Source organism: Mustela erminea, chromosome 16, assembly GCF_009829155.1.
Source record: "Mustela erminea isolate mMusErm1 chromosome 16, mMusErm1.Pri, whole genome shotgun sequence".
Lineage (NCBI taxonomy): Eukaryota > Metazoa > Chordata > Mammalia > Carnivora > Mustelidae > Mustela > Mustela erminea.
The window spans coordinates 41,510,598-41,533,789 of NC_045629.1; the positions used below are offsets into that span (position 1 = coordinate 41,510,598).

The following is a 23,192-nucleotide window of genomic DNA, read 5'->3' on the forward strand; positions in this document are numbered from 1 at the left end:
TCTTGGTAAATAGTAAAAACACTGAAGCTAATAAATTACTAATATTGTTACAACACAGTGTACTAACCAGCAGACACACTTGCAGGAAGCCCTGCGTTCAACAGACAACCTTTTGATCTTGTAAAAAAGATCGCATATTATGCAGTCATCACCCACCTCCAAAAACCGCATCAGATAACGCAACCCATTAAATGTGGTACTTGGAGAATAATGTGCAGGGACCGTAGCATAGTTTAATTGCCAGAGAAGTCTCTGCCATTATGAAGAAACTTCTATGACCTTTATGGAAACCAAACATACTCGGGTAGATTTAAAAGAACAACACCCGATCACTTAAAGGCCGAAGGCAAGTGTCCGAATCTCAATTCATCCCACATGTCACATCTGTGTTACTGCTGATAGGAGTGCTCTTCTGTCTTTTCATCTTGCAGGCTTTGTCTACCAAGGCATCCTGGGTCAGGATGAGCAGCTAAGCTGGGTGGCGCGCTGACTAGTAAAGCCCAGGAAAAGGCTGGCCAGTTCTCTGAGGCCCTGAGTCTTACAGAGGGTGAAAATGTTCCCCAGTTATCAAAAACATTCCATTTATCCTACAGGCAAGATGTACTGCTCAACCTAAATGAGACTGCACAAAATGACCTAAACCGGCTCCTAACCTATCCCAGATCAGCCCCAATTACTCAGGGCTTTTATCCTGCAGTGCATATGGTTTTTTTTTTTGGTGGGGGGAAACATCTGCTCAATAGACAACCAACTTTCTGTAAAAGTGTTGGGTAAATTAACCATATTTCGGTTCATCTTCCCCAGTCTCTGTGCAGAATCACAAATGTAAACTGTGTCTCAGCTTCCTCAACACCTCAATCACCCTCAAACCTGAGGACACTGGGGTACTAGTGACATAACTCCTTCAAGATATTGCTCCGCCCACTTTTTTGAGCAGTTCCTTTTCTTTTTATGACAAAGTGTGGGGACACCAGATTCTAAGTTTATACTTCTGAACTCAAAACATCTTCACATGAAACTTATGAATCAACACTAACTTCCTATGTGTAACAATAGTGATCAGGGAGAGTCTTTTTTTTTTTTTTAATTTTGTCTCAATGGCTTATTTCCTAAAGCCACACCAGTTGTTTTGTGCATTAAACCTGTTTCTACTAAGTTGTCCTAACTCCATCTAAATAATAGCAGAATGTGATTCATTATGAATAATTCCTGAATTCAAGTCACAGGCCTGTCACCAAGTTGGGTATAGCGCTGTATATTTTACTTCTGTAAACCTCAGTTTCCCCACATGTAAAATGTGTATAAAATCACTACCCCAAGTCCCAAGATTAAATAAAATGGCACGCATAGAAGTTTTCAGTCAAATGCTCAAAAAAAAGAAAAAAAAAATCTGTTCTCTATTAACAAACTGTGCCAAAAAGGAAGGGTGTGGGGGGTTATGGGAGGAATGGGCAAACTGGGTGAAGAGGGGGTTGGAAGATACAGGTTTCCAGTTATGGAATGAAGAAGTCATAGGAATAAAAGGCGCAGCATAGGGAATGTAGGCAATATTACTGTAATAGTATTATATGGTAGTACATGTCAGCTACACTTGGGGCGAGCAGAGCATAACATATAGAGAAGTTGAAACACTATGTTGTACACCTAAAACCAATGTAATATTGTGTCAACTATATTCAAATAACAAAATTTTAAAAAGACCCATTCTCTACTCATTTGCTTAACAAATTTTCACTGCCTGCCTATTAAATGCAAAGCAATATTGATTAATGTCTTCCCCTAACTTATCTTCCTAAGGTTTTTAGATAAATGCCTATCTTTATAAAAAAGTATTATACTCAAAAGTATGCCATTTTTAATATGTGGGAAATCGACTTAAAGTTACCAAATTTTTCTGTTAGTGAAGTTATGGAAACCACTGTTAGAGACCACATCAAATTTATAAAGCAGTTTTCAAAAAAACAGTTTTTTGTTACATAGAACATATTCACCATTTATGTTAACACAATCACTGCTTTGGACTTATTCTGTGGTTCTTAGGTTTAATTTATTTGTGAGTTGCAAAACCCATTATGTAAAACTCAAGAATGAATAAAAGGAAAAGGTAAGTGATTGACAAAACTAACTGCAATGTGCTGACACAGTTCTGTGGCAATCACCTTCCAGTCCTGGAGGAGAGCAAGGTGGAGCCGGCAGATTGTGGGAAATGCAAAAGCTTTTTGTTCTTAGGAGCGCAGAGTAGAAGGAGGTAAGAGTTAAAAAGGTGAGTTGCAAAATCTCTGTCAAATATGAGTTATTGTGATTTGAAGCATGTCTACCGCACTAGATTCTAACTTGGGCTTTAATTCTGGGGCTTCTTCTGCAAAACAAACAAACAAACAAACAAACAAACAAAAAAAAAACCTCAACCAACCAACCAGTATGGGTTTGCGCATGATACATCCACATCATAAAAATGAATGATCTATTTCAAGAGAAAGGAAACTGGCGCCCGTCACCTGAATTTGAGTTCCGCCATAAGGGCTGAATATGTGACTCACAGCTTCCCCATGACTCAATGTGCTACGGGAAAATTGCCTTCCTAAGTAAAAATCCTCTACTTGTACAGAAAATCACAGCATGTATAAAAGTGATTTAGGAACACCCCCCCCCAAATGATATATGTTCTAATTTCCAGTGTGATAATGTATAAAACATGGACTTGTGCTAAAAGCAGTACTTCTGGGCACCTGGGTGGCTCAGTTGGTTGAGCAACTACCTTCAGCTCAGGTCATGATCCCAGGTTAGAGTCTTGGGATGGAACCGCACATTGGGCTCCCTGCACAGCGGGGGACCTGCTTCTCCCTCTCCCTCTGCTGCTCCCCCTGCCTGTGCTCTCCTGCTCTCTCTCTATTGCACAAATAAATAAAGCCTTTAAAAAAAAATAAAATCAATACTTCTGTTTTCAAACTAATGGCTTAAGTAATTCTACCTATAACAAAAACTTTTTTTTTTTTTTAAACAATTAGTGGTTAGCAGAGGTTGGGGAGGGGAAAGTGGGGTATTATTGTTTAATGGGTACAGAGTTTCAGTTTGAAGTGATGAAAAAGTTCTGAAGCAGATGGTGGTGATGGTTACACGACATTGTGAATGTTACTTAATGCCACTAAACCACCCGCTTAGAAATGGTTAAAAAGGTCAGTTTTATATTACATATATTTTACCACAATCAAAATTTTAAAAAGTGTTATTAGCCTCAAAAATGAAAACACATAGAAGAACAATGTATTCCTGGTTGTAAATCCTTGCTCATCTGGACGGATAATTTAAAAAAAAATCTCTCAAAGCAATTATGTCAAAATGAGCAGCCAATTAGATTAAGTGAATCATTAATGTAATTAAAAACATTTTGTCATTGAAGAAAGCCCCTGGTCATGCCAAGAGGTTATACCTATGGAATTTTATACACACACACACACACACACACACACACACGACTAAGAAAATAATAAATTTGTAGAACCTTATCTTTATTAGTCAAATAGTACAAGAAACCAAAGTGGGAGGATCCATACATAATGCACACTTGAGAACCCTGTTACTACAGAACTCTCAGACTTAAACATGCAATCTCCAGGTGTGGAGTGCATTAGAACAAAACAGCTGGGAGAACAGTCCATATTGTGAATCTCCCACACACACTACCCCTTTCCCCAGAAAATTGGGCTCATTTCCATTTGCTTACCACCAGTCCTAGTACGAGGGTGCGGACTCTCTCTCCTATCTCTGGAGAAATGTCATTGCCAAACTGCTGCAGGGTAGTAAGGAACCGTTTCAGCTTACTGAGCTGCCTGGCGCCACAGGCTGGGGGCAGCTGTTGATTAGCCAGAGAAGAAGAGGAAGAGGAGGAAGGCCCATTGCTAAAGCCATTGGGCGGCGAGGGGGCGCCATTCAAGGCTGTGGGTGAATGGCTCGTGCCATTAGTTACTGTCGAGAGCACAAAATCAGAAAGAAAAAAAATAAATAAATTTACAGGGAATATGCACAAGGAAATTATAACCAAGCTTCATTCCCTTTAAATCTAGTGGATTGTGTAATTTAACAACTGTTGGGGGTTTGCTGTAAAATGCTCTGACTTCACAGGATTACCACAGGTTCGGGTCCTCTGTAACTAAATGAGCCTAAGTCCTCACCCTGCGTGAGGGTATTCTACACGGAAGCTGGTAATAAATGGGAGTCGGCTGTAACACAGGGACAGCCCTGCCTCCCATGTGCACATATGCCAACCACCTGAAATGTTTCAAACACAGAACAAATAGTGGTGGGATGTCAGCCTTTTGTCACAGGCTTACATCAGTATAACGGGACCATTCCTTTCTAAACTGTTCCCCCAGAGAAAGTGTACATTTGGTGGAGACTAAATTTATCACTGAACATTTTTAATCATGTTTTGTACATACAACTGACAGCTGTGTTTATAGAAATAGGACTTTCAAGTTTTAACCTTATACCACCCAATTAGAAGGCTATTTTCTCCCCCTCATATTTCTTAACCACTTCTTTAGGGAAAATGCAAATTTTGCATAAGAAGCCAAATGGATATGGTAATTATCAAAGAGTTATTTCAAGAAATCGAAAAGGGACATCTCATTCCAACTAATAGCATGGGTGGGTGGTAATTTGATAACTTCATTTCCGATAAAATTTATTTGAACAACAAGATCACTCGTAAGAACAAGACTGGAAAATCTGGCACATTCCTCACTGAAGACAATGTTGATTTTATCGTATTAAATCTATTAATTCAACAAACTCATCTTTATCAAACCCATCTTTTTAATAGAACGTTGACAGATTATCTCCAACTGTGGTTGGAAGATGTCGTAAGTACTTTATTCTTCTTAAAAGTTTCAAGATAATGAAATGGTCCCTTGTCCCAAATGAGCACCAAAGTACCCTGTCACGGAATGATTGCTCACTAGGACCTCTCACAGGAGACATATGCCTATCCCTGTGGCTTTGGGTAACAACAAACCAAATACAAGATGACAGAGTAACAAGTTGGCACCGGCGCAGCCTCCTGTTCCTTGCACGTTTGGAAAGGTCTTTTAAATGACAGTGTGACGCTGCCTAAACAGCCTGGGCTGTGTATTTTGCCAATCCCTTATAATCCCACGGATCTATCTGTTTTTGCCTGTTCGTTATTTTTCATTCATATAGACTTCACGGCACATGGTCTGTAAATAGTATTATCTGCAACAGATAGCGTTTATTAGTTTCACAAATCCTTTATGACACTTTTGACCAGGATTCTGAGACTGACTGAAAACAAAGCTATCCACTATCCCTACTGGAATATATAGGAAAGAAAGAGAAGTTACTCTCTGGTCAGAATGTTCTGTCCTTTCCTTTTCTGGGACAACCCAGAAAGCAACACACACCACTGATTCAGAACACAAGGCCTGAGTCAAGCTGGAAGTAAGTAAAGATTTAATAAAAGTCTGGCAGGTTCGAGACAAGAAAGATGCTCCTTATTTCAGGAAGTTTTCCATATGTGACTGTTGCCTAGAGCCCTACCCCTTCTAACTTAAGACTGCTAGATTTCAATATTATTTGCAAATAACAGAAGAAAGTAGCATTAGAAGACCAGAAGCAACCTGGAAATAACTGTAGGATATTAACATGTTGCAATTCAAAACGTACAAACTAAAATAAGGAGCTACACCTTGAGTCGAACTAAAAGTTACAATGATAAAAAATGGAGTCATAGACCCAATGAATGCTGTATTCTTCACTACAGAAATCAAAGCAGACTACAACTCTGAAGCAAAAATGGAAAGGCAGGCAAATATTGGCGGTCACACAAACTATACTGAAGATGCTATACGTCTGCAAAGGCTTAATACCTGCTCACTGCCAATTAAACGATTTGGTGGCAGGGAGGGGTGCTTCATGTCTGTGGCACACATTGTTGCTGGATCTTATTTTCCCTTAATTTTCATATGCAGGAAAAAAAAATTTAGACTTTAAAATGCAAACAGGAAATGCAGAAATGCCTACTCACAAGTCGTCGGCGTAAATGAACTGGTTCTTGGAGCTCCTTGAGTTGTGGGGGGAGGTGGCATGGTGGGAGGAGTCAGCCTGGATGGGGTCTTCACATCCACAGGTGAGTCTGGCATCGTGGAGTGCTTCTCAGTCCGATCTGGAGGACGCCACCATGAACAGGTTATTTTACTCCTTAAGCACCTTCGTGGTTTTTTGTTTCTTGTTTTTTTGTTTTGTTTTTAAGTGGGGCTCCTCTTTTTTACAAGCAAGTGAACAGAAGAAATCCGACATCTCCTATCAATAAAGTAGGCTTATCTACTGAAGTTTAAATCAGGACTTTATCATCCAAACCCCACTTAAGAAGGTGTAGCACAGATGGCAGGACCTCATTTGTAACTGGGTTATTTTACATCCTATTGTTATTTCTGGCTTGGGCAGATGCTACCTTGGTAGTGTTATATGCAAGAGCACAACTTCACTGGAAGCTGAAGCCAACATTAGCAAGAGCTAAAAAATAGATGGGGAAGTAGAATGGTAATAAACCCTTTAGCTCAGAAACGACACAAATCTGAAGTCTGTTAGGCAGGTGAGATACTTGTAGGAGCCAGCATTTCGCAATGATTTTTCCGTAACACCTGCCATTCCTTTTCCACGCTCCATTTCTGGCCTAGTAGATGAAGGAGGTTAGGCCTCCCAGAGACAGCGCACACATCAGTGTTTCTCTGCCCTGCTTGAAAAATCGCCACTACAAGAATGCGGTCTTTTACACAACGAAGGTAAACTAATTTACTCAGAATCTGTGAGTTTACGAACCACCATTTTAGAAAACACGAGACCAATACTTCGATTAATAATCCCACGCAGAGTAAGAATGGAAGAACCCCCAAACTGACAACTAAGAAAAACTGGAGACCGTCTCTCCCTGTATTTTTTCATGCATGTGGGACAGATATGGAGAAACTTCCTGATTACCCAATAATGAGCATTTGAGCTTCAGGACTGTTTTCTACTAAGCATATTTTTATTTTTCCTTTGAAATTTCGAGCTGCTTTTTTTTTGGGGGGGGGGGTCAGTCAAATTTGTTTATCAAAGCAACAGATCTCCAGTTTAAAAAAAAAAAAAAGTGGGTTTCATTTGTTCCTTCAGATCCAATTTTCTACAAACACCGTGTGCCTGTGCACACGTGTGCACACACTCCCCCCAAAATGTCTGAGGTGCCTTTTACAGTCTCAGATGCAGATGGTTCCCACTTGGACTGTTTAAAATGTGACACAGACTACTGATCAAGAAAGAGTCTTTTAAAACCTTATGATAACCAGAGGCAGAAATTCTCAAAAATTACTTAAAAGTCTGTTCTTTAAAAATGAAAAATCCAAATTACTACTATGGCAATTCCAAACCTAGCTCACACCTTTATTCAGAGCCGATTCGTTAAGACTTGGGTAGCAAGAGAACATAACATTTTCCGGTTGAAATACACCGTATTAGGGAAAATGTGATAAAAGAATGAAAATATAATCATCATTCTAAGAACAGCACTTCGATAACCCAGCAGCCGGGTCTCCAGTTCTTAATCTCGACTGCTGGCTGAGGAGCAACTGTCCCTTCAGTAAATACGTGTTCTGAGTGAAATGATGGTGAAAACACACCATGGAGAGCATTTCTACCTTTTTCTTCCTGTTCGTAACTCATCTTCATACTGCAATTCCAGAGCATTTAAGACCCAGAATCAGTAAATCACTTACTCTAGGAAAACACAGAAGTTAGGCAGGTTTAAAACCGCTTTTTCAACGGTTAAAATCACTGCACAGTCTACTCACCTCAACCAACCTCAGCAACAAGGGAATAAATAGCTTTCCGCTTATGTTGCAGCTGAGGGAAGAGGTACGGCAGCAAATACAAGTCTCCCTAAATAAAGGCAAATATTTCTGTCATGCCAAGGAAGGAGGGATCGAGGGAGACTTGCCAAAGTCGGCTGGGAGATAACAGTGGGAACTGCTGGTCCATCTGGTTTTCATTCTGCTAACACTCACGCTGAACTGTGAGAGAAGGCAGTCCAGATACACAGATTTGAAGCACGTGGTCGCACAGACAGAGAGAGGAAGAGCAGGAGGGGGAAGGGGAAGTGGGAATAATGAAAAAATAAATAAATAAAGCAATGGAAGGCAAAGAGGAGAGAGAAAAGATCAGCACAGGGAGAAAACCGCCTACGTGCGGAGAAAGTTACTCGGGATGGCTTTGTCTACCCCAAAAAGCAGACCCTTAGCGGGCACAGCTCCTACACCGTACTTACCTCCATGTACCTCCTGGGCAAAACCTAACCTGGAAAACATATCTTAATCCCTGTGTGTCTTTACTCTGTTTGCCGACGCTAAGAGAAAAGGAAACGAGCGATAAAACTGACAACGGGGCCTTCCTCTCCAAACTTAATAATAGTAACAACAACAACAATAAAAGGTAGATGAGTGACATTGTTATGATTCTTCAAATGATACTGATACTTGAAGAACAATAACCACTAAGCCAATAAATAGCAAAAACAAAACAAAACAAACAAACAAAACGCACCGCTGCTTCTAACAGGAATATATCTATCCTAACTGGAATATACGTATACTATGTATGTACTTAGGATTTTGACTTTAGCCAGATTTCTGTGACGGTTAGCTTCACTCTGATCAAATGGAGCTCCAACCGAGAGGTCCTACAAACTTAGACAAAGTGGGACCATATGTAACTCATTCTATGCTGTTCAGTGCAATCAATCCAGGATGGGGACCGATGGTGAAGTAACCAGCCAGGCCTAACCCGGTACACGTACACACACACACACACACACACACACACAGGTACACGTACACACACACACACACACACACACACTCTCTCTCTCTCTCTCTCTGGAGTAGAGAGATTTAAGATAAATTCAGAAAATATGTTTCAAGTATGCTGAGTTCTGTTGCATTTGTTTTGGATTACTTAAAAAAAAAACATTTTGAAATATATATTCTTGAAACTTTTATAGCAAACAGCAAAAGGGCTATGATTCAACCACTGAAGTATTTCACTCCACTTCAAATTAGAGGATACAGTAAAACCAATATTAAGTTAGAATATTTCTTATGCAATTTTTTAAGTTTCTGAAAATTATACTGTTCTTAGACGTAGTTTCTATTTTTAGTCCCTGCAGGGGAATACTACATTTATTGAAAGATTGACACAAAATGATAAAAAAGAAAAGAAAGAAAGAAAGAAAGAAAGAAAGAAAGAAAACCAGTCTCTATCAGAGCAGGAAGGTATATATAATTGAAAGGACTGACTTTACTTCTACCTTAAGGATTCTCACCACTTCTAAATAAAGATCTCCCCTATGGGGTAACATTTCAACTCACCTGGCAAATATCCAACACATATGTCCCAAAGATGGCTGAAACATGGAAGAAAATGTGGCATATATAAATACATTACTGATACCATTTCAATATCCAATTCAGTGTCAAGGCCTTCTAGAAGTGGTATGTTTTCCATTTCCTTTTTTCTTTTTTTAGGTAAAAAGAAGAGGTATGGCATAATCTACCATAGCACTTATTTTACTTTTAGTGAGTTCAAACAGTTCCAGATGTGTTTTTAAGGTAGGAAGACGAGGCATTCTGTATTTGCCTTGTTTACATCCTATTCTAGAGATGATTTGGGTAAATAGGAAGTTCAGGGCTGGTAGACAGAACATCTTTTTCTCTCCGCGTTCATCATGGCAGTTATAATAGAAGAATTAGCTGTGTCCAAGGAGATGTTATGGATTGAGAAACCTCTTGGCGCATAAGCAGTTCGGCCAGAGTTAGTCTGACTGGAGTGAGCGAGCACCAGCTATAGGAGCAAGAAGTTCAGTAAAGCGGAGTAAGCCCAAGAGGAACTCAAGTACTACCACCGGGAAGGAGAAGGCAGTTAGGGAGGCACAGAACTAGGTACAGAATTTTTTATTTCTATGCAAAACACAGCACAGACCTGACAACAGAATCACTTAGTGACTCCACTGTCTGCGTGTGAGACACTGTAAGAGACCGTCCACAGACCGGCATGGTGTTCACCCAGCCTCCACAATGCTGCCATCTCATTTCCCTGCTGAGCCCTTCTAGAAAGTTCATTCCTGCTTGGAACCCTTGAATAACACCTGAGAATAAAAGTCAAATGCTAACATTTTACACCTGAGGGAATGAGACAATGGATGACTATTTGGAATAGTAGACAAATTTCCCAGTGAGGACAGACTTGGTTTCAAACATAGACTCAGCCCTTAGCAGTGGGTCTTCCAGGGAAGTTATCTGGAAAATGAGTTCCTCAAAAGAATAGAGATACAATCCTCTCTGCCTCCTCAGAACCCTGACACAGTGTGTACTCACGTCAGGCACCAACATGTGTGATCTCCATTCGCTTGGGCCTGCCTCTTTGTGATCCATTCATGGCTTTATTTCCAATGCCTTCCCCCCACGTCTATGCTCTGTCTGTACAGGGCACCTGGACACTCCCTGGCTTTTCTGCCTCCCTTTTTGTGTTGTTGTTTCCTTCATCTAGAAGTATCTGCCCCATCTACCCCATTCTTCGCTGCCCATTACAGACCCTCTTACAGCTCTGTCCAGGTGCCCCAGCCACCAACCACATCATGCTGGCTGGGCCTTTATTTTAGCATTTACCACAGCCTATGTGGACAATACTTGTGTGTCTATATGTATGTGCGTGTTGTATACCCAATCACCCCAACCAGGGAAAACTACTTGATGGCATTTCTTCAAACGTTTCATTTAAAAGATAAACACATAACCATCAACAGCATATAAATATATAATTAGAAAATCGAATGTAGGTAACATGGGAAAATGTTGCGGACCTGAAATTGAGTTCGACTCTGTGATCACCTCACATGGTTTTACATGGTTAAGTGGAAGAATGATCTGTTACCTCACATCTTATCACAGGTGTTTGATGATGACCCCCCCCCCCCAAAACACAAATATGACCTTAACTTTTTCATCATTTAAAATCTTCGGGAGGGAGCGTCTGTTGTCCACAGAATACAATATAAGCTCATGAGTTTAGCTTACATCACAGATACTATAGAGTTCCTGCTGAACAGCCCTTCTCTCTTTCTTGCTGGAAAAGTCCTGATTTTGCTCAGGTTGTCCCATTCCCCTTTATCAGCAACAGGTTTCAGAAATGAGGGCTGTGCTCCAATTCTGGACAAGGGGTCATGAAGGGAGGTCTATGGAAGACGTTTTAGGAAAGACTTCCTCACTATCTAATCAGAGACCCAAGGAAGAAGCAGACCCTCTCCTTCCGATAGGCACCGTTATATCCGCAATGCCTTCACTTCACTTCTTTGGGGTCTATTTTTTGTACCCATAAAATTAAGCATCCTAGATTATATGACCTCGGGGATCTTCTGCAAACTCTAATATTCTCTGGTTTCTTTCTACAGATACAGCTTATGTTCATTTCAAATGCAAAGAAGACTACCCAGAGAACATAAATCTGACAATAAAGGGACCACACAATTATTTTGAAATTGGTGATTATAACCAGACTTCCTCTGTTCACATAAATATCTATGTCCATAAGAACGTGTCTGCATAGAAATCTTTACCCACAAACATGACAATTAACATCTACCTCTTGTTTTCAAATACACCATTAATCCTCATTACTAAATCTCTACCAGAATCTGGTTATGAAATAATCCTACCAATGTCCACTTGTCCCTGTTTAGTTACTCACTTTCATAGCCCAGGTTAAAGGGAGTACTCTACACTCACTTTCACTTCCTCCTCATTTCCCATTCTTCAAGTACTGTCTGCCTAGAAAGTTTCCCTCCCCATACTGGGACCTGCCATAACTACTAATCTCTTAACTACCATGGGAGTCACCATGTTCGTTCATGACCTTGTATGAAGAGACCAGCAGCTGGCTCAGGCACAGCAGCTCATGCAAGATGGGCAATGTCAGTCATTCTCCAAACATTTTTACCTATAGATTTGAAGGAAGAAAAACAATCCCACTCCAAGAGGTCAAAAACTGCACTCCCTACTGTCCTCCATTTTGAGAAAGCAGGTATTTCATGAAAAAGGCGGCAACTAACAGGCAGAAAGAAATGATGAGAAATGGCATGAGAGTATCCTGATAGTGCTTGGTAAAAGTCATCATTCTCCTAGATCTTTGGGGCTAGCAGCATCTCTAAAATTCCTTCAATGTGATCTTCCAAAGCATCTACAGTTTGCAGTCCATCTATCCCTCCTTTGCCTAAAAACTAGTTTGAGTTACTTTTTACGTGAAACCAAAGAACTCAGACTAAAATAATAGTGGAATGTAACATCAAGGTAGCCTCCTAACTCCCACTGAAACTCTTCAATGATCTCTTCATTCTTAACCAACAAACACTGGGACTTTACCTGGCACCTTTGTAACATCTGACACCGGTTCACCACTCTCTCCCTTTTGAAACATGGTCGTCCCCAAGATTCCACAATTCCAACGCTCTCCTCCTTTTTCTCAGGCCATCCCAGCTGCTCCTTCTCAGTTTCTTTTATGGCTCACCTTTCTCCACCTTTGTGATAAGCACTGATATCTCCCCCAACGTTCCTGCATAGTTCCTCTTCAAATTTTCACTCTATACCTTTTTCTTAGTGACTTCATTGGTGTGCTGATGGTCTCCAATGGCCCTTGTGTGGATGACCTCCCATCCCCAAACATCCAGAGGGCTAATCCCTTCCCCAGCCTGGAAGGAGGGATTCAACCCCTCCCCATCCATCATCTCTCACCTGGTCTAATCAACAGCCCACTGAAGGGTCTTCTTGCCCTGTACTATTCATCTCTGGTCCATTCTCCAAATCACATAGTCATTTCACCACGTATGTCACAGATGTGATCAGAGATCTTACTCCTCCTTAACTCCTCTTCTTAGTAATCTTCAAAGACCTTTTGCAATGTTAAGCATAAAGTCCATGTGTCTTAATGGGGCATTAGAAGACCTGTGGGACCCATCTGATTCCTTTAACTGCTCCAGACTCATCTGAACTCCTCACTTCCACCCCCATCCCCACCTCTGAACTCTGAACTCCATATTGAACTAATGCAGCTTTAAATTCTTGTGGGTCAATCAGGCGTCCCTCACACCGCATCCTTTACCTTCCTTAGAATATTCTACACTCCACTGCTGCCTGGTGAAGTCCCCTGTTCCTTTAAAACTTCTTTTGTGTGTCACTTCAGCCAAAGAACCCTCCGCTGATCCAGAAAGGCCCGTCTTCCCTTACTACCCTGTCTAGATCCCTCTTGTAACGCTGACCACCCTGTATTTAGAACCAAGTCAGTCTCCCCACCTACATCATAATTTATTCAAGGATACTGAAGACATCTTACTTGTTTTTATATTCTCAGCACTCTACACAGTGCCTGATACACAGAAGCTGTTTGGTGCATTTAGTATTTTAAATGAATATGGATTGCTATAATGTCATAAGGGATGTCTATAGTCATAACCTTGAGACTCCAGAACTTTCAAGAGATATGATAAATTTAACTTAAAATCATCTCCATCTTTGTTCTATCATCCTAAAAGAATTCTAAAAAGAATTTCTATATTCTAAAAACACTAAATCACCAAAGATAAATCTAAAAAGACACCAGTAAATTATTGAATTCACCAGCCTTTCAGTAATCACAACATATTCTCTAAAAGCCTTTTATATAATATTTTTAAAAAGGCTATGTAAGGCAATTTATATACATATAACCCACAGTCACCAAAAGCTCCCTTTTTGACAGTAATTGTGCAATCATACATATGCACATTCAAAATGAAGAGAAAAGCATATTATGAACCCAAAACACTATTTTTTTCCTACATTCCACAAGAGTTTCTGCTGCTTGTCTACGGATGGTGGGATTACACATTATTTTTAATTTCTTGCTATTTTCTCATTTATTCAAATGTTCTACAATAAGAATGTTTTATTTTTACAAGCAAGAAAATACACACACAAAAACCAACTTATTAGGATAAGTCACCTAGAATCTGGCACTGGGTACTGCACCAAAATCTCTGCATGCTTTGTCTCTTTAAATCTATGAAAAGGTATTACAGATTTTTTATAAAAAGGAACTGAGGCCTAGGGAGGTTGGACAATCTGTGCAAGACTACAAGCCAGAACCTATTCCAGGCCTTCTTAGAGTTCAAGATCATCTAAAACCAACGTTCTTTTATACGTGATCTAGGAAACTGAAATAAGGACACATTCTATAAATGTTAAATGGAGAGTAAGCATCATACTAGAACCTCATCTTCCAATATTACTGTACTGACCACCTGTGACCATGTAAATTTTAATTCAAGTTAAGAAAAATTTAAAATTTAGTTCCTCAGCCACATTAGCCACACTTGAGAGTTCAACAGCCAAGGCTACACAGTTACACAGCTGTGGCTGGTGGCTACCCTATTAGGGAACTCGGCCCTGGAGTGCTTCTGTGTTCGCAGAACCACGGCGCAGTACTAGAATCATGGCTCCATGGCGGAAGTCCTGGAGGTAACAACGCGGACTGGAAGAGCAGGGATGAGGAAGGGTGAAGCACTGGCTCGACCCTAAACACCTTCAATCCCACTCAGATCTTTTGCTTGATTTATAAATTGTGCTTCTGCAGAGGATTTCATTTGGTGGTTAAGGGGTAGAAAAAACAATGGCTTGAAATCCAGTGACTAAGACAAGGGAGCTCTCAGCTCTGAAAAAAGTGGGAGTGGAAGACAGGAAATTAGTAAGGCCAAGAACTCAGTCCTGTGACGAGCCAGTTCAGCGGCTGGACCAGCAGCTAACCTGGAATCCAAGGGGATAGCCTAAAGACCAACTTCATGCCTTTAAAGAGCATGAACTTGGGTTAAGACGGGAGACAGGCAAAAGAATGAAGTGAATCCATACTGATCTACCACTATTTCTAGAAAAAAATGGTTTCAATAATGCTTGGGTCATGTGCTTATGGGGACAACAATGGGAATTTCCCTGCCCTTCCTCTTGAGTATTTTTATCTAGCTAGTGCTGGACTGACTTCTCTTGGTTCTGAGTGTCTCCCTAACCACAGTGTCAGCTTCAAGAAATTTCTACCTCTACATGTTAGTTCCTTGGAATTGTCATCTCTCCCACAGCTGTCACCACCTTTACTCTTGTGACCCGGCTGCCAAGTCTAAGAACCACTTCCTAGAGGCCCCTACATGGTTATCAGGCAGCCCAGGGTTTAGCTACCCCACTTCAACCAGCACCATTCCACATCTATGTGCTTTATGCACTAGTGTTCTATTTAAGATTTCCTTCAGGGGAGAAAAAAAAAAAAAGGAGTCTCCTGTTTGAGAAGAGTTTGAACCCCCTGGCACAGGCAGCCAGCAAATGTTTGCCGCGTGGCAGTGATAAAAATACTTAAGGAAAAACCAAATCACCCAAATGCACAGAAAAGTAACTCCTGCTTATGTAAGGAGCAGCGAAAGACATAGTTATAACGAAGGGTCTATAAACTGATCACATGTATCTGTAGAACACCCTGCTGCCAACCCTGCTGCCAAATTGCAGATTATTCCAGAAAGTGGGAAAAATCATTAAATAATAAGTGACCCAAACATTTCACAATCTTTCAGTATGGACAATTTTCCTCCAGTAATATCTGCCTTATTTGCCAGTGTTAAGGGCTATTAAGAAAGCTGTGGAGCTGCTGTAGGGGATGGTATACACAGCCAGCGCCTCAGGTACCAACATCCAGGTAAGAGCTAGTGACTCAAGGCAGAAAATGATGAAGGTACACCACATATGCATGTACCTGCGGCTGAATCTCAGACAAGGAAGTAGGAGCTCAAATGACTATTTGTTGAATTTAATCGAACATGCTCTTAAAGAAAACAGCTAGTACTGTTAGTTTACACATGATAGGCATTAGGAAACCACAGAGTTTTTAGGTAGTTGAGTGATACGCTCATTTCTGTCTTATATTATAGGTATATATGGAGCAGAGAATAAATAGGGAAAGAAAGGCAAGAGAGCAGGGGTTCTGGTTTGCGATAGCCTAGGCTGGAAATAGTACAGGCATCCAGCATGGAAATGCTCTTAAGAATGTAGGCAAGAAGATTCAGGAGACATTTTTATAGTCTATGTCAAATTTGCAGAGCTTGGCAGTAAAATAAAATTAAACCTTGAGCAAGGAGGAATCTAGAGGTTCATGGTAATGTTAAAAACCAAAACCAAAACACATCAGGGAGAATCATTTGGAAAAAGGCGGGTTAAGTTAAATCATAGTTTATTTAGAGATATCCCTGCAAGACTCTGTTGTTCTTACATAAAACATCCTGAATGTCTTCCTCTTGTACATGGGTCACCATCAAATTATTCTTCCTCCTAAATATGCTTTTCCATAGCAATGAGCACCCTCAAGGACCACCAAGGTTCCCTTGGACTTTCTCAGAATCTAGCCTGGCAAAACCCTTCCCCCTATACCGCAATCCATTTATCCCACAACAGGTGGGATGATCTTGTTAAACACAGAAGTATTCACTCGCCAAAATAAAAGCATTCATTCAAAACTACCTGAGCCATCTACAAAGTCCCAGGTACTGTTTTAGACACAGAGAAAAGACAGTGGACACAAAAGAAAACCACAGCCCTCAAGAACTTTACATTATAATGATCGGATCAAGTTACTCCCCTCTTTGAAGTGTTTCAATGGTCTATCATCATGCTCAGGATAAAATCCAAAACCCTTCAAGTGACCTGCAACTAGGGCACCTGGGTGGCTCAGTCAGTTAAGCGGCTGCCTTCCGCTCGGGTCTCCATCCCAAGGTCCTGGAATCAGAGTCCTGAACCTGGCTCTCTGCTCTGTGGGGAGCCTTCTTCTCCCTCTCCCTCTGCCCCTCCCCCTGGCTCATGTTCAATCTCTCTCTCTCCCTCTCTCAAATAAATAATCTTAAAAAAAAAAAAAAAAGGTGACCTGTAACTAGACAGGTTTAGTCTCTGCTGGCCTCTCCTATCTCATCTCACATCTCACTGGTCTTATCATTGGTTGCAAGCCTCACCTCACCTCAGGGCCTATCAGCCTGGGAAAGCCATCTCAGCTCAAACTCACTCACTCCAGGAAGTCATCCTGGTCCCTCCCCAGTCCCCTGTATTTTAACTCTCTGTATCATCTAACAGATCTTTATAGGGCTAACTGCAACCATTATAAATAACCATATAATCACTCATTGGTCTAACACCCCCTGCCACACAGCAAAATGCTCTGTAATGGCAGGGACCATTAACAGTTCATCTCCCACCATATATCAACTGAGTCCCACAAATTAGTACACTGCCGAAAACCTACTACAACGGGACAAACACAGACATTTTCCATTTAAAAACACAGATCTGGAGGTGCAAGTAGAGCAAAGCAATCATATTCTTTATTCTCCTTAAGAGAGATTTCAAAGTTTCTTCAGTGATAGAAATAACAACCCCCATTTATACCCGCTTCCCCTTGTCAGTAGGACTTCCACTGACACCGTGCCACCCAAACCCCCCAACAAAAGGTACAAATTCCAGTGATTCATCCAAAATACGGTTCAATCTTTATCTTACTTGGGTTCTTAGCACCATTTGATCTGTTGGGCTGCTTCTTACTCCTTTTCTTCTGTGGTAACATTCTTCTAGTTGGCTTAGGAGTTTTCGTGAGTGTTCCTGGACTCTGGCCCTTCCTCTCCACCTCGCCTCCGCCTCTTCTGAATTGGCTTCCTCCCTTCTGGTCTCTGATGCAGGCCTTCTCAGCTACGCAACAAATCCCACCAGCCCTATCTCCAGGTGAAGGACTCCCTCCTGAGAACCAGACAAGTCATCTAGCTTGCTTCCCGATGCCTGGACAGCTGTATTTAGTACCAAATCTAACAACTGCCTTAGGAAATCTGTGCCTCCTCCTATCAACTTCTGGCACAGCATCACTTTTCCTGCCCCTGACCAAGCCCCAAACACCACAATCCTGTCCTCAGACTCCTCCCTCCACACCATCCTCCTCCCATGTCCAATCCACTCCCGGTATCCTATCAATTCCACTCCTAAATACTTTTAGGATCCACCCTTAGTTCCCCTCTGGCCTAGCTTTCAGAACCTACAGAGCCTCTGAAGGGTGTTCTCTACCTCCAGTCCCTCGCACAAAGGCCCCTCCTCCTTGCTTTTAGAGCAGTATTCCTAATACGAGAATTTGACAATATCATCCTATAATATGCCTACACTGTACAACCTACTTAAAATCTTTCTACAATTATAAAAGTTGGTTGGGACAAATGATGAAGGTTCCTATCTTTTCAACTCAATCTCCAGTGTCTAAGCAAGGATCTTACACATGGGAGGCCCTTAAATAGTCTGCATTAAACTATTTTCTTTTAAGATTTTATTTTTGTTAAGTCCTCCCTTCACCCAACACGGGGCTCAAACTTACACCCCTGACTCAGGAGTCACACGCTCCAACTGAGCCAGCCAGGTGCACCCTAAATTATTCTTTGAAAACTTAAATTGTCAAGATGCCCATTCTGTCTTCAATTAGGATATACTATAGTCATTAGATGTAATGCAATCCCAACCAGAATACCAATAGAATTTTTCCAGAATTTTACAGATACTGAGAAAGTTAATCTGAAATGAAATCGAAAACAGCTAGGAAACTTTGAAAATGAAGTGTAATGAGGAAAAGTAGCCTAGCATTTATTAAAATGCACCACAACGATAATAATTTGAACAATGTGCTACTGGTACAAAAATAACCACTAGAGCAGAATAAAAGTTTAAAATAAGCAGAAAAATATAAAGCTCCAAAACAGACACACACTTACCTAAGAATTCAGTATATAATAAAGATGACTTGTAATATTAGGAAAAGATAAAGCAATTCACCAAACTTTCTTAGGAATTACTAGACAACAATTTGGAAAAAATAAAGTAAACCCCTTTCTCATACCATATATCCAAAGTCATTCATATCCATATGAATAAAATCTTTAATATAAATGTTTTTAAAATACTAAATATATAGGTAATATACTAAGTATGTAAGTATATACACAATTTAACCTTAGGATTAATAAAGAGATTCTAACCTTGATAAGAAAGGCATAATGAACAATGGCACTTATTAATAAACTTGAGTACAACAAAAAATATCATAAACTAAATAAAGGGAAGTGGCACCCAGGAAACAAGTATCTGTAAATGTGACAACAATGGATTCACATCCTTCATATGTAAAGAGCTCCATCAAATCAATAATTAAAATTTGAAAGCCTAACAAAAGTTGTAAAAGAGTAGAATAGGAGTTGTACAAAAGAAATATAAATTACCTACAACCCAACAGGGAAAAGAGTTTAACCTCACGGGTATTTTTTTTTTAATTAAAAGAAGATACTCTTTTTCATCAAACATATCGACAGACTTTTTTAAAATGACAACACAGGATTACAGTACAAACTGACACTTCAACTAGCACACTTTTGTAAAATGATACCAATTTTCTTTTAGGATAACAGACAATATGTATCCATTGTCTCCAAATTATGTATACCTATTAATAAAGCAACTCCACTCTTTGGAAATTATCCTAAATAAACAATATCAAGTGTACAAAGGCATTTGTACTGAAGAAGACTGGAAATAACTTAATTGTCTAACAATAGGCATTTGGCAATTCAAATTCTAATAGAACCGCACAGTGGAACTTAACAATGTGTGTATTTACATGGAAAGATCTTGAAATATACCGAATCACAGGAATAGTTACAAGATCTATTTAACAACAAAAACAACAAAAACTATTTTAGGACAGTTACAAATGGATGGATGTGTGTTTGTGTGTAAGTACAAGTCTTATACATATACAAAGGATCTACATCAGAATATGAAGAGTGGTTATCTCTTAAGTCAGTGGTTCACAATGAAGCAGAGCTTTCAAGTTACTGTCAAATAGTCATGCTGTGAAAAGCCTCTTTCTCTTATATTTTTGGCTCAGTTTTAACCATGTATTTAGACAATTCTAAGACCCTCATATTTTCTCCTTGTAACATCTCTGAAGCTGGGACGAGTACTACAAAACCGTACAGTCAATGCACTAAGCCAAAGCGCTTAGTGGCACCATTTTTTTTCCTTGGTGCGTGATTCACAAAATAACTGTGCACCTTAAAACCGGTTTAGGTAAATATAGCACACCTAGCTTTTTCTAGGAATAAAATATTCGTGCAAAAATTTAAGTAACAATATACACTGTTTTCATTGGAACCCTACCAAGACCGTTCAGCTTTGGATTGAAAGAGTGAAAAGCTGAGATTCCAGAAGACCGAAAGGGGAGCGTCCAGGAGGTAGGGTTCGCTACAGGGGCTACAGCACATGAAAACACTTGAACGCATCACAAAGGTAGAAGTTCTTATTCACCTCAGAATCCCAGTCATCTAACAGTATCTAACATCAATGTTTATTGAATAAAGGAGCGAATGCTGTTTTAGTAATAAATTCGTCCACACACAGTAGCAGACAGAAAGAAGAAAAACCTATGGGTCATGGGGTGAGGGAATCCACAAGTCTGCCAGAGCACTGTTAAGGTAAAATCCCCAAATAAATTATCAAATTCTTTATAAAGCACATGCTCCTTGAACAGCACCCTCCAAATAAAGGAATTCCACTAAAAAGCTAAGTTGTCTAAAAGCGTTCCCAAAGATAAGTTTGAACTGTCTATGAATTCTATTAGCAAATTCTTTACATATAATAATATTTACATACCAGTTGAGAACTGAAAGTATGTGTTTAAGTATACATTTCTCCTTAGCTTAATATAGTGAAAATATAAGGAGATCAAAATAAATTCTGCACAGTTGTATGAATTTCACATTCATCATTTCTGAATAGATGCTGCCTCGGTTAATATTTTGCACAATACAATTTTTCACGGAAGCCCATAACTTTATTTAAATTAATAAAGTAATTCCGAGAATGTGCCTTAATTGAATAGCTAATAAATATTCCCAAAGGACAAAAGCTCAAGTTCCATTTACCAGAGAAATAACTGCGTGTGTATATTCCAATGCATCTAAGTAAGTCTATTTTCACCTCCCTTATTTCAAGACCCTTTAAAAGCCTATATACCTTTCAATCTCAGGAAAACCAATGGGGAATGCAGAACTATAAAATTCTTGATAGCTACAGTTTGAATGACACATTTTTACAATTCACACACCACCTTAAGTTCTATGTCTCAACTAGACACGTAAATAAATTCAACTTATTAAGTCCTTAATGTAGCTTCATCTGTATATATACTTTGAATGTGGGTAAACATGTTATTAAATTAAGATGACAGTCTAAATTCCCATCCATTTACTAGGAATCATTTATATTTCATATAGCACTAGAGATGTCTTCTCTGAGCTCATGAAGAATTATAATGGAGAAAAATCAAACCAAACGTTGATGGACAACTGCAGAGAGCATTCATTCTATGCACAAATGAAAAATGTTGTTGGCTAGAGATCTATAAGATCATTTTAAAAAACACAACTTTCTTGACACTGTCAAATAAATTAATCATGAAAGTAATAAATGTCTAAATATAAAGGAAGTTGTTCTCACTCAAGGATCATCACATTATTACTAACTTCTAACAGTAACTCAAATTAGCATAGATCCAAAATCATCCCTATGACCACTATGACCACTACCGCTCCTTTAAAAAACAAAGTGGGAAAATTTTTGGAACAGGGCAATAGAAGTCCACCATAGATATTCCCTGGAAATGTCGACATTTCCTGACTGGCATGGGAGTAAATAACACTAGGAATCTCTATTTTAATGGGTCAAACGAACACTTAGTGAGCACATTACCCGTCTCAAAAGTACTGGCCAGGGCACCTCAGGAAAGTTCCCAAAGCCTGTAAATCATTCCACATACCCTTAATCTTCTTTGAAAACAATAACTTAGTTGTAGAAGTGTAGACATGCAAGAAAACAAGAGATTTGCCCCTGGTAAATAATGTTTGATATGTCTCCTTAGGTTGACTCGAGGCAAAATTATTAGGTCTGCCAGGTTTAAGTTCAGTCTCCCTGTTCTCCTTGGTTTCTCTATTAGTATCTTCCTCTATGCTGTTCACCTCTAAGAAATCTGGAATCCTTATCCTGTTCCTTTGCTAAAGATATCAAAGATACTGTGACACCCACCTACACCCAACGTCTGGAGCTTTACTCTGGTCCCCAAATGTATTAATTTCTAGGATTAAAATTGCAGTAGTCATTTAAACTAATCCATATAACGTGGATGACTAGTAACGGTGGCTACACACACACACACTCACATGCACACTTTTCCTCATGGCTTAGTGAATCAGAATTACCTGAGTTGAAGGAAAGGGGGAAGGATAGAGGAAAGGCAGAAACACCCAGTGCAATTGAGTGGAGGGAATGTATTTTTATCCCATTCCTCTCTTCTGCCTCCTGCTGAATACATTACCAGGTGCTCAGGAACAGTTGCATTTCCAGGTAATTAACAAACAAACGCAATCCTTCTCTGCCCTAAACTGAAGAGATCTGCTACAGGTCTGCTACTGGGCCTTCAGAAACAGAAGAAGTATCCACAGGAAAGACACAATAGGGTCACAAGAAGTAGTTCCTAGCAGTTACCTACTCACAGATAGCATCCAATGAAATTGAATGTCCATAAAATGTGTATTTATGTATATGATAAATATTAAGAAAAAAACTACTTTTTCCCTTTTCTCCTCTACAAATGATTGGCTCATTTTCACCTTCTCTGTTTCAACATCAATCCTTCCCTGACCATCCAATCCCAAGCAGGTTCTTCCACTTTTTCATCAGTTTCCTTCACAATACTTAAAAACTCAAAATTCTTTTGCATTCCTTTCTTTCCAGTTTAGTGGGCTCCCAGACCCAGCAGTGTCTGGCACAGAAGAACTCCAAAAGGTCTGCTGGAACAAATGAGGAAGAGAGGATTTTGACTTTCAATGAGGGCTACAAGAGAATGTGAACTGGTTATAAACCCAGTGAGAAAAGAAATAGGGAGGTGTCATGAACCAGAAACACAAAAGGAGGGTTAACAACCATGAGTTCATGCTGAGGCCAAGGTTAGATGTGTAG

General features: G+C 39.8%; 1 protein-coding gene across 1 annotated transcript in view; it reads right to left on the reverse strand.

Annotated features, from left to right (window-relative positions):
* The window catches only part of RUNX1T1 (RUNX1 partner transcriptional co-repressor 1), a 130,709-nt gene that overhangs the window by 49,257 nt on the left and 58,260 nt on the right, over nucleotides 1-23,192 (reverse strand). Inside the window, 2 exon segments of the mRNA XM_032316914.1 lie at nucleotides 3,725-3,966; nucleotides 6,044-6,181. Of these exon segments, the coding sequence (XP_032172805.1) occupies nucleotides 3,725-3,966; nucleotides 6,044-6,181 (380 nt within the window).